At 36.2% G+C, this 13,377-nt stretch overlaps 1 protein-coding gene across 2 annotated transcripts in view; it reads right to left on the bottom strand.

Annotated features, from left to right (window-relative positions):
* Window positions 1–13,377, bottom strand: part of LOC150100465 (26S proteasome non-ATPase regulatory subunit 11-like) — a 237,046-nt gene that overhangs the window by 86,895 nt on the left and 136,774 nt on the right. For both annotated transcript variants that reach the window (XR_016549277.1, XM_090403074.1), the window contains exon 8: window positions 673–796. Coding sequence is in view for 1 of the 2 variants with exons in the window: in XM_090403074.1 (XP_090259200.1) it covers window positions 673–796 (124 nt within the window). In the remaining variant the exon portion in view is untranslated. The remainder of the gene's footprint in view (window positions 1–672; window positions 797–13,377) is intronic.

The raw sequence follows: 13,377 nt of genomic DNA, 5'->3' as shown, positions 1-13,377 counted from the left end.
TCCTTTCATAGTGTTTGTAAGGAGTGCAGAACTATTGGGTGGTAGTTGATAGGACCATCAGTTGACTTATTAGGTTTTGGCAATGCTATTATCTTTGATTCATGCCAAAGTTTTGGTGTCATTCATTATTTATTATTGAGGAGAAGAAATTCGATAACCAGGATTTTGCTGTTAGGCCAAGACGAGTAAAAAAAAGTCTAGAAGGATGCCACCAATGCCATAAGCTTTACCTGTTAATTTGAGAGCTGCATTAATTTCCACTACAGTTACTGGATTGGAGGTTGCTTTAGATGTAAGACATAATAAGAAAACTTTTTTTATAAAGATAATGGATTTTTTTTTTTTTTTTGTATCTTTTACGTGGGAATTTTGGGTTTAGCTTTTTTGTGCTAAGATTTTTGTAATACTGTTAGGGTTTACCTTTCCTTTAGTTATGTTTGGAGGAGTGCTGGTCCAAAGTATCAAATTTGTTAATATTATCGACTTGACAAATAACATGAAAGAAAATTGTTCATAGGAAGAAAGTGATATTGCAAACTTAAGAACGACTAAAAAGTAACCTGTACATAGACCCCTTCAGGGTAGATATCAGAAACTTGAAGTCTTAACACTGAATTTTAAAAAGAGTTATATAAGGAGAATAGATTTAGTTCTAGATAAAATTGAACTTACTTCCTGAAATTCAGCTAGAGATCTTTTATGACTTGCTTGTGCAACACATTTTAAGGCTTCAACTTGTGGACCAGCATACCTGAGAGCTAACTTCCCAAGTACAATAGAATTAACATCTTCAGGCCTTAAATTTAACAAAAAATATATATAAACTGTTATAATGAATTTTTGTGTATTAACCATTTCTAGTAAGTTATGTAGTATGATAAATTCACATTTCATGAAAAACGACAATTACTGGCCATTAACAAAGTTACAGGATCTAAAAAAAAACTTAATTTCCTTCTTAATAACTAAAGCTGTGAGGACTGTGGGTGGGTCATAACGCCTATGGATAAATGCATTTTTGGAAGTAAAAAAAGAAGTACGGAATCAGTATTAGTTATTAAATACCATAAATTAATACAAATATTTCATGGCAACAAATAGCACAGCCTTTTCTTAAGCAAGTGAGAAATGTTAATGTATGAACAAGAAGCCCTATTAATAAATAGTAAATAAACTGGAGGTACAATGATATATTATTTTTGTACTAAAAACATCACATCTCATTACATGGTTAAATGTGAAATACATTTACTAACACTTATTAACTGCACTTTTGTTTCTTCAAAATATAATTCTGTTACCTATAAGATCAGGTCAAACTTTAGAGAAAAATAACATCGCCAATTTCAATTATTCTTTCAAATGAAAAACAACATTATGAATAAGATATTTTAGCAAACTGTATTCTAACCTTTCATGAATGGGAGAAATAAACTTTTAAGTCAGTGCAATAGTGTAATATCAGAAAAGTGAAATAAAGAATATTTATTGATCAAAACTGATCTATTAATTAATTTTGCTGCATTATCTATGCAGAAAAATAAGCTCCATGAATAATGAAATTCCATTCTAATGATCATAAATATGTAGCAAGCAAAGAGATATTGATATATCTGTATGCTGTAAAAGTGACAACTCAAAAATTTCCAATTTTAAGATAAAGCAGAGCACATTTAGCATGATAAACGCATGCTAAATATGCTTTACTTTATTCTGGAAAAGTGTAGTTCAAAATTATTGCCACTTCATACTACTAGTGGTCATTATGGTAACACAAGCATTGCTGAACCAAAGAATCATGAAAAGTGCTATAATTAACTTCTTGATGGTATTCATAAGTTAAGTAAATTTAATTAGTAATAATGCCACTTTTCTTATTCCATTATTATACACACACACACACACACACACACACACACACACACACACACACACACAAATATATATATAATGAAATATTTATATACATTTTTTTTTTTTTTATGTTGAGTTCATACACGAGAGGTTGGTTAATCAACCTATAGTACATTAGTACCATGTATGGGTAGTGGGTTGGGAAAGGAGAACTTGTTTACATTTGATTTAAAAGCCTGAATATTGTATTCCTTGGGAAACACATCAGGCAGAAGCCTGTCTCACAACACAGCAGTAGTAGAGATGAAAGAGGAGGAAAAAAATCTGTTCTATGGGTTTCAAGGTGTACTGTGAAGGAATGTTGGGCAGCAGCTGTACATGTTCCAACGGACTTAGTACTGAGTGGGGGAATTATTGATGCTATTTCAGATGAACATTTGCCATGGAAGTATTTATAGAATACACATATTGCAGAAACCAAACATCTGTGCAAAAGTGGGAGAACTGAGCTAGTAAAGATGGATCATCAATCAATCTAATTGCTCTTCTCTGAATTGAATCAAGCATTGTGAAGGAGCTCTTAGGGATTCCCACTACAAATGTGAGAGCAGTATTCAATAGCTGGCAGATTTCTGATTTGTATAAGGTTAACAGCTGTTTAGAGGTGAAGTAACATCTTGAGCAAAAGAAATCCTAGTTTTTTTTTGAAGCGGAGGATATAATGGTTGTGATGTGTATATACCAGGATAGGCTTGATGTCAGGGTTATTCTAAGAAGAAAAATCTCATCTTGTCTGGAAATCCTTGTCAAAAATAATACTAGGAGAAAATGGTTCTTTTTTTGTGAGAAATAAGACACAACTAGGATTGACACATCAAGTGTTATTTTCATAATTATAAGTAAAATAATAGTCCAGCACAGGTGTTTTTTGTTTCCATAAATTCTTCACAATGAATTTAAGACTATGTTTAAGTCCTTAATGTTTTATTCAAGAGCAAATTCTGAATAGGGATATTAGATAAGATAAGTTGAACAGACATATCTGTCGAATTTCAAGATACCTAATGTAATAGAGGAAAGAAGAGGTGATAACAACTTCATGCTACACATTTCTTAAATTAAAATTCTATTATTACTGATCATTAAAGTTTATAGGAATTTATATAATCCCCCCCCCCCATATCATAACTGCACTGAAAACCAGAAATGGCTGTATTACTTTACCAAACATCTGTGATAAGCAACACCAATTTTGACCAACCAAAGCAACGACTATGAAGCTAGTGTAAACTTGGGATGAAAAAAACCCAAGTGCGAGATCCACTAACTTGCTTTCTAGTGAAATGGCATTATAAAGATTCTTTGCATATTATATAGGATACAAATCACCTGGATCCTTCTGAACAAGAGCATTGCTATTGTTGACTGAAACATGAAGGCTTGTTTGAGATGAAAGACATACAAATTACATATATCAGAATAATTACTTAGATGAGAAAAAAATAAAAATTTCATTCTTTATTGAAGGCAAAGTTTTTAACTAAGTTTCTTGGTCATTTCATATATAAACTATAGATGTAATGATTATAATTAAGTAGTATAAAATTAAAAAAAAAAAAAAAAACAAGGATGCATGTTTTACAAGCATTAAAAAAAACTATCTGTAATACTACTCGTCCAAATATAAATTCAGATGAGTATCAATTCCAAACATGTACCCTTTAAAATGTGCAAGATATCATGATAGTACTATATATAAGTACGTCTATGTTATTATCAGTTTTTCATCAACAATTTCCTTCCAAATTACTCATCATCAAAAGGATAGTGAAACACCTGTTTCACTATCCTTTCAGCCCCCCCCCCCATTCTCTTTATGTGACCATCTTACATCAGATCTGCTCAATTCATTCTTTAATGTTAACAAAGCCAAGTTCCTTTCTAATATTAATACCATCTGATTTCATGCATTGATGCCATCTGTTCACTCCCCTAATCTTTCTCAGAACCCTCAGTAGTCTCCAGTCTTTGATCAAGTGTTTTATTTCTAACCTAACTATCAGATCTATATGATAAAATTGGTTTAAACTCCATCTATAGTGAAATGAATTAGCAGGAAATAAGACATCACCCTAACTACTTTCTTCTTCACTGAATCATGGGATTTTTGCATTTTCTTAGAGAAAGAACTCCAACTGTGGAAACTTTACTGAATTCTTGGATGGAGCAGTAATTTGTACAGTTAAGTCGTTCACAGGTTAAGTAACAACTTCAGCAAAAAGAAAACTTGATTTTTTGAACAGTGAGAAGGTGATTATTTGTAATATATCTGTACCAAGAAAGACAGAAGGATAGAGCAATCAAACAAAGCGAAACATCATCCTGTCTAGAAATTTAGATGCTTTCAAACAAACCTGAATAAACAGGTTGCCTTGCTGGCATGGAAATTAATACGGTTATCAGAATTCCCACTATAGATTAGTTTAAATATTAGAATTTAGAGTTTCAGAAATTGATATTGTGAAAGCTGCAGTTTTAGACCAAAAATATGCATGCCACAATAAAAATGAATATTTATTAATCGCAAATATTTCATTTTATGTATCATAAAACATCATCAGTGAGATGAAGAACAATAATAGAATCTTAAACTTTTAATCCATGCATTTTTCTAGTCTACAGTATTCAAAGTTTTACTATTCTTCAGCTTATATTGATGATGTTTTACAGTACATAAAACGAAATATTTATGATTAATAAATATTATTTTTTTACTTTGGCATAGGTGTTTTTGATTTAAAACAATTCATGTCCCATCCCACAGACATCTTTATACAAGAAGAGGAATACAGAGTATACTCCACTCCTCTTTCTCATCTGATGTAGACTGGATCTGCAGTCAATGAAGATGGTCACTGATGTATAGAAGGAAGTTTTGTAAAAGCTTAGCATTTGAAAATAAAGATCCATCCTTACACATAATATATGACTAAAGAGAAAGCTGGCAACCAAAATGCAGAAGTAGCACAATCAGATCACACGATGAGAGCTCTTTTAGTGAACCTTTATATCAATCACGATCGCATGCCTTAGATATAAAGATTTTCCAAACTTTTCCACTGCATTTATCCCAAACCAGATGACCTGTAAAAGATTTAAGAGAATGTCATACATAGAGAAAAGACCTGATATCATCATCATCATCACATTCCCGCCATGTACCCTCAAGGGGGGGGGGTGTACAGAATATGATAGTACTACATGAAAAAATTACATCATTACTAACTTCTTATCTACAATTTTCCTTCAAATCAGTCTGTTACTTGTCAAGACTCCAACATTATCAGATCTTATATTTCTATCGTCTAAGGCACTTTGTACCGTATCAATCCACCTATATCTTGATCTTCCTCTGGGTCGTTTTGTTGCCAACCTGACAGAGAACACTTGTTTTGCTAATCTTTCTTCGCCCTGATATCTCCTATGTAAATGTCAGCTTAATACCATTTCTTTACTAAAGTGGTCTAAATAGAATATGAATAAATGTGGAGTCCAGCATATAATGCTACTTTACATCGACTTAAAAGTAACAAACTATCATGCTATACATACTTCAAGTCATTAAAGATATACAAGAAAGAAGATAACCTATTGATCAATGGTGAAAAAATCCATACTGCAATCGTTTAATGATCGGGAGATATCTAGAGAGCACATGATGAGATGTGTTAATACTTTTCTCTCCATTACTTTAGAAAGAAATGGAGCGAGAGACACTGGACAGTAATTTGATGGTCTCGGCTTAGGAATGGATTGAATATACACTGATATCCAGGTCCCAAGACAGATATCAGTGGAATACAAGCAAATAAATATACAACATAGAACTCAGCAGTCAATTCTAAAGAATAAAACTTTCAGGACAACTGGAGATATGCTGCTGGGAACAGGAAACTTTATAGCATGCAACTTAGAAATGATTCTTCTTATCTTGTTCTAAAAGAATCCAAGAGAGGAAAGCAACAAGTAGTAGGAGGATACTTATCAAGTTCATCAATGCAAAAATTGAAGGTAAAGTATGAATACAGGAGATGGGTTTTTCTGTGGGTAATGATATAACAGAACTGTTCAAGTGCAAAGGAGGCAGAAGCAGGACTGGACTAAAGTCACAACCAATAGCTTTAGCAAAACCATGGAAAGCATCCCATTTATACATGGTGTATATTTCTTGCTTTCAACTCTCAAAATTACTTTGGGATGTGTTGATGATCTTCTTATAACTATTTTGAGACTCAGTATAAACAGAAAAGAAAGACAGATCTAATTGAAAAATTAATTCTTTGCCTGATTCTTTCCTCATACAGTCCTGAATCAAGAATTTAATAGAGAACAAGAATTTAAGTAGAATAAGGAATAAATGTTTCAATTCAATTAAAATTATTTCAGCAATGCATTAAATGGGACTTACTGGGACTATTGTTTTCAGATATTTATCTGAAAACAATAGTCCCAGTAAGTAATTATTATTATTGTTATTGTTCCGGGAAACTCCAAGGAGTCGACAGACTCATCGAGGGAGGCCTTAACATCATGTCAAGAACTACTATTCAACATTCACACAGTATCTATCATACCTTCCCTTGAACTCATTCACGGTCGTAGCACCCACAACAGACTCTGGAAGCTTATTCCACTCATTCACTACTCTCCAAGTAAAAAACCTAGCTCTAACACCCTTGTCAACCATGCTCTTGCCCAGCTTCCATTCATGACCCCTAGTCCTCCCACCACCAGTCATATTTTCAGAAATATCTTCTGGATCAATCTTATAAAAATCCTTCAGTAATTTGAATGTCTCAATCATATCACCCTTCCTTCGCCTATCATCCAATTTCTGCAACCCACAAATCTTAACCTATTCTCATAAGGTTCATTCCACAGACCTGCTATCATCTTGGTCACTCGTCTCTGGACCCTCTTCACTTCCTCCCCATCACGAAGAAACCCTGGTGCCCATAACCGAGCACAGAAGTCCAGATGGGGTCTTATCAAGGCTCGATACAGAGAAACAACAACTTTTTTGTCTCTGCATGTTAAAGTATTTTTCAGAAGCTAAGTGATTTGATGAGCTGTTTTAGTCACTTTTGCAATGTGCCCCCTAAACTTCAACTCCCTATCCACCAGCACACCCAAATCCCTGGCCTCATCAATCTCCTGGAGTACGGTTCCACCAATGCGATATACTGCTGCTAATCTTTTCACCCCAAAGTGCATAACCTTACACTTTGCCACATTAAACTGACATCCATTTTTCCTAGCCCAGTCCTCCAAACTATCCAAATCATCCTGTAAAATTTTGACATCCTGTGCACTCACAATTGCTCTACCCAACTTTGCATCATCAGCAAACAAGTGAACACTTCCTCTCAAATCCTTTCCAATATCATTGATGAACAAATTGAAAAGCAGTGGTCCAAGAACAGAGCCCTGCGGCACTCCACTAGTCACAAGACGTCTTTTTGACTCCACTCCTGAATAAACCACTCTCTGGTATATATAATGAACCGCATAAATCACAAAAGTCATCCTATTCAGTATTCTTAATAATGTTATGATGATGTTATACTTCTAAATAAATTCAGACATGTATGCAAAATTCCCTGACTAAATAACTATTGTAATAAATTTGTTATGAAAATAAGCAATTAAAAAGACACTGAAAACGTCACTACATCCTGAATGGAGAACCTACAGAATAAGTAACACATTTCAGCTATTCAGGCACACTTGCTAGTTGAGACAACAAATTAAATATGGAAATAGACAACAGAATTGATAAAGCTGGTATGGTAGGAAGTCAAATGCATAAATGTTGTTATTATTATTCAGGCCTCCATGGAGTCAAGAAACTCATCGTGGGAGAACCTTCCTATGAAATACATAGTCTATCATACAACTCCTTGAACTCATTACCGTTCCTTGCTCTCACCACTCTATCAGGCAATGCATTGCACAGTTCAACCACCCTCTGCAAACCATTCCTCACCCTCTTGCTCACAGCTTCCTTTAATAGCTTCCAGGGATGGTCCCCTGTCATCATTCCTTCCTGCTGATCCACCAAGTGAAAGAACACCCCAGTGTCAATCCTGTAACTGTCTCTCAACAGTTTAAAAGCTTCGATCATATCACGTCCTTCTTCTATCCACCAAACTCTGCAGTCTACAATCCTTCAGCCGATCCTCATAACTAACATTGTACAGTCCTGAAACCATCTTTGTTATCTGCCTCTGTACCCTTACTACAGTTAATTTATCCCCTTCGAATCCTGGGGACTAATTTGAGAACAATAGTCTAAGTGTGGTCTGATCAGAGTCTTATACAACGGAATGATAACTCTTTTATCTCTGCAGGTCAGCGTCCTTCTCAGTATTGAGGCAATCCTCTGGGTTACCTTCACCAGCTTTGCAATATGTCCCCTAAACTTCAGGTTTCTATCAGTCACCACCCCCAAATCTCGTCTCCCCTACTTCCTCCAGTACAGCTCCTCCAATTGAGTATGCAGCCTCCCATTGATGTGTCCCAAACTTCAAGACTTTACATTTTGCTGCATTAAACCAACACTCCCATGCATTTGCCCATCTGTCCAGTTTATTCAAATCCTCTTGCAGGGCTGCCAGATCTGCACTATTACTAATAACCATGCCCAAGCTTCACGTCATCTGCAAACAATTGAATATCCCCTTGCAATCCATTGATATTAAGGTTATATAATACAGGTCCCAGCACTAAGCCCTGTGGGAACCCACGTAACCTTCTGCCTCCTTCATATTGCCTCCTTGATAACTTCTGACACCTATCAGACAGCCTATCCTGAATCCAGTTGACTAACCCAACATCTAAACCCATGTGCTGCAACTTAAGTGTCAGCTTATTATGTGGCACCCTATCAAATGCCTTTGCGAAATCCAAAAAAATGGCAGTATATGCTTTTCCCTCATCAACTGCTCTTGTCACTTTATTATAAAAGGCAATCATATTACTAAAACAAGCACACCCCTTAACAAATCCGTGTTGATTCTCACAGATAACATTATCCTCATCTGCCCAACGCAGTTTTTCCAAAACTTTAATAACAACTACTGATGACACACTAACTGGCCTATAGTTAGACACATCCAATCTGCTACTGCCCTTATGCAATGGCACTATCTTACCTTCCTTCCATTCCCTGGGTACCTTTCCTGTAACCAGACTTTCATTGAAAAGCCAGGTCAATGGAATTGTCAGTTCTTTAGCACATTCTCTCAAAACTAGTGGTGAAATACTATCCAGTCCCAAAGCTTTACTGACATCTAGAGTACTCAGTATCTGAAACACACTCTCCTCCTGTACCTCTAAACCTCGAACCTGCCCCTCTAGCATGAAAACTGACTCCTCTAGGATGAAATACTCCAATAAAGTGTTCATTGAACAATTACATTATGTCCTCTACATCAGTCACTCTATTCCCATTTTTATCCCACAATGTCATTCTTTCACAATCATTTCTCATCCTACTGGCCATATAGCTAAAATATTCCCTAGAATTTTCTTTGGATCTTAATGCCAATCTCTTCTCATATTCCAGTTTTGCCTTCCTCACCGTACCAGTCACTCTCCTGGCCTGAGTTATATTCTTCGTGCATCTGCTCTCCGCCCCTCTCCCTATATCTCTCCCATAATCTCTTTTTCACCTGCAGTTTCCTGTTTGATATTGTTTGTCATCCACTTTACACCAAATTCTGTTCTCTTCTTCTTCACCCATGGAATACAGTTACTATTGCTGCTAACAAATATTCCATCACAATTTCCCAAACACTAATGATATCTCGCCCTTCCAATTCTCCCTTCCATGGAACTGTCCCAAGTTGATATCTAAGACTATTATAATCACCCACCTTATAATTCAACATATGTTCCCTTTTCTTTGATACTCCTGCATGTCTATTCATCTTCCAAGTCAAAGCCACACGGTCACTCTCTTCAACTGGGGGGGAGATGTCATCTTAGTTATTATCAGCTCTTCTGATGATATGACCAAATCCAAATTTGTCTAAGACATTTGTCCCTCAAGAATTTTAGAAATTCCATTCCCTAATTACATCATCATCATGCGTATCAAGGATTTAGACCTAGCATGGCCTGCTGAAGTCTTAGAGTCATTGTCAAATCGTTTAAGAGGCAGTAGTAATTCCCTAATTACTACATGCATTTTCTCTTCCCAGCTTATACTGCTGTAGTTAAAATCTCCCATAACAATTATTCTTCTTGCACTTGTCAAGCTCAACTGCCTAAACATCTCTTGCTCTCCACTTCCTGTGTTCCTTAGCTTGTAGCAATACCCCACTAAATATCCCATCTTGCCCGCCTCACACCATATGCTTTCAAAACCATTAGTATCACTGTCTTCCAAAGCTTCCACTTTTAGAGGACATAAGACATCACTTATCATAAGCAGTACTCCACTACCACGTTTTCCCTTCCTATCCTGCTGAAAAATGCTATATCCTGCTACTTCTATTCCTGCTATTATATCATCTTCCATCAACCATGTCTCAGAGATCCTAATAATCTCTGGCCAGGTTGATGCTATCAGTGCCATCAATTCATCTCCTTTATTCCGGATACTCCTGGCATTAGTATAAAGCATAAAAATGTCACTGCTTCTATACCTATCACTATCCCCTTCAGCCCCCTGGACTGTGTTACCTGATGTCATCCCCCTTCCCCCAAGAGCCCCCCCCCCTGCTACCACTCTGGGAATTTTAGTTTCCCTGCACTGACACACCAACTCGTTCAGAAAACAGCAATCTCTCCAGATGTCTACGTCCTTCCTCATTCAAATGCAAGCAGTCTCTCGCATACAGTTCCTTTCTGTCCTCAAATGTCCTCCAAGCATCCACATATTCCAATCCTCTCTTCTGACACATTCTGAATATTATGCTATTTATTATTACTGCTCTTCTGCTCAGCTCATATCATACCTGGGCAACACACACAACCTTTCCTCTCTGCATTTTCTTTCGTACAACCCCCCCAAGCAAGAATCTCAGATCTCTTGACACCCAATTTACATTGCTTCTCAAGTCATTTGTGCCCACCATCACAATCATCTCATCCCCCCTTTCACCCCACTTAATTGCCATAGCCACACTGTCTATAGTTCCTCCAGGCAAACACACCTGTGGCATCCTATCTTGCACCCCATGGATTGAGTCTCCATACATTACAGCTCTTACCACTCTGTTCCTTGATTGCTCACCTGCATCCCTCACTCTCTCTCTCTCTTCCCTCCTCTAACTCTTTCACTGTGTTCCCCTACTTACCTGCTGTCCTGTCTTCACTCCATCCCTGGTTCCAGCACTCCCTCATCACATTCTTCTCATTCTCTCTGACTGTTTCCATTCTCTCCTCTTCTATCATTCCCATAACTCTCTCTCAGTCCTACTCTGATTCGCCTTGCATTCATCTCTTCCATTCGCCTAATCTCATCTTTCACACTCATCTCATTCCCGAGACATTCCACCATCCCTTTCAGCTCATCTATCTCTCTCTGTAAGTTAGCCACTCTTACTCGCCATTCATCCTCACAATCATGACCATCTCCAAAAACCTCACAATCGTTCAAGCCTTCCACACTCACCACTCTTATTTTTTCATTCATATTTCATTGCTTGTTATTCTCACCTATCACACTACTCGTCTCTCGAAAATCTCCTGCTCCTGATGCAATGAGGTCAAATATTGTAACATCTAACTCACTGAATTCCTCCCATTGCCTACATTTTAAGCATATACACCTCCCCCCCTTCTCTCACCCGCCACATATCCAACTGCTGGGATGTATACATGCCACAAAATCTTTTATGCAAAATAGAGTCCTTAAATGGGGGAGAACTTGGTGGCATGCCAGTTGTAATTGGAGCAATGGCAGCTGCCATCATTTAAATTGTGCCGAGAAACAACTACAACTAAATGCTAAATACTATGTTATACACTATACATAAGCTAATTTACTTACTTGATACTATAAGTATAACCCTATATTTAACTATACTAAATAGCGAATAACAAAAACTTATCTTTTCTTCCACCGCAGATGTCCGACTCTGACTTCACCTTCTCAGTAACACAAAAATCACAATATAAACAACAACTAAATTCCAAAAGTAGCACCTCTAAAGAACACTTGTATTACTGAGGGAAATGTAGCACAATTTGCAAAAAAAGTCACACTATACATCTTTAAAAGCACTTTTTTTTTCTTTTACCACAGTTCAACAAATCCATCCTATAAATTTATATGGAATAAGAGAGAATCTCATGTTGGAGGTTTAATGGAGAATAGACAGCACCAGGAAAGGATTAAAAACTAATTTTAATGTTTCCAATATTTCATCTCAGTCACTGAGACATCTTCAGGCAGTACAATTAACACTTGTAGCAAACACACAAAGACACATAATACTAAATGAAACACATGGGTGACTCTCAAGTCCTATCAAGGTGATGTGCCCTCTATGGGCATTTGTAGACGGCCTAGGACAGTGATGGCGAACCTATGACACGCGTGTCAGCACTGATACACTTCAGAGTTTCAAGTACACACCTTGGATGTTGAAAAATATTCGTATTCTGATGAAAAAACTGTGATAAATCATGTAAGATCGCTCTCAGTTAAGGCGACGTTAGGTTTCGGCTTTGAGAATAAACGCAAAATATTTCAACATGATTTAAAAAGTAACAATTTTAAGTATTTCCCAAGAGTGAAAATTTTTTTTAACGAAACCAGCCCCAAAAATCTTGAACAACACAACATATCAACCAATCTATTGGAAGTTCTAAAAGTCAGTAACCGAGCAGTTTTCTTCTAGATTTGAGCAATTCCGAATGTTGGAACAAACAATCCAATTCATAAAGTATTCTGATGAAACAGAATTCATGGATCTTAAATTAGATGGCTCTGAGTAGTTGGATTTCAAAGCTCTAGAAATGCAACTAGCCGACTTCCAGTGTAATCCTATCTGGAAAAGAAAGTTTATTGCTCTTAGAAATGAATTAGAAGAACTTGAGCGGGAACTTCTGCATGATACCACATGTAAAAATTCAGATTGTGAAATTCTAAGCGTGTGAAATAGCCTTCCCGAAAACTTTCATGCTCTTAAAATCTTTCCTAAAGCTCTTCTAACAATTTTCTCTTCTACATATTCTTGTGAAACTCTATTTTCTGCCTTAAATAATATCAAATCGAAAGGGAGAAATAGATTGAGCAATGATTTGAGCACTGCCTGTGTAGCATTAAAATCTACACACTATAGTCATTCTATAAAGCAACTTTCTACCAGCACTCAGCAACAGAAAAGTGATTAAATGTAATGTAAGTTTGTAATTTCAGTTTATTAAATTAATTGTATAATATGAATTCAAAGATTTTATATGAAAGTCCTATTAAATAAATAGCCTAATATGATATGTATAAGTCAC

Source organism: Typopeltis vanoorti, chromosome 13 (assembly GCF_054136105.1).
Source record: "Typopeltis vanoorti isolate ZY-2024b chromosome 13, IOZ_Tvanoo_1.0, whole genome shotgun sequence".
Taxonomy (NCBI): Eukaryota; Metazoa; Arthropoda; class Arachnida; order Uropygi; family Thelyphonidae; genus Typopeltis; species Typopeltis vanoorti.
This window is presented reverse-complemented; position numbering and strand designations above follow the sequence as displayed.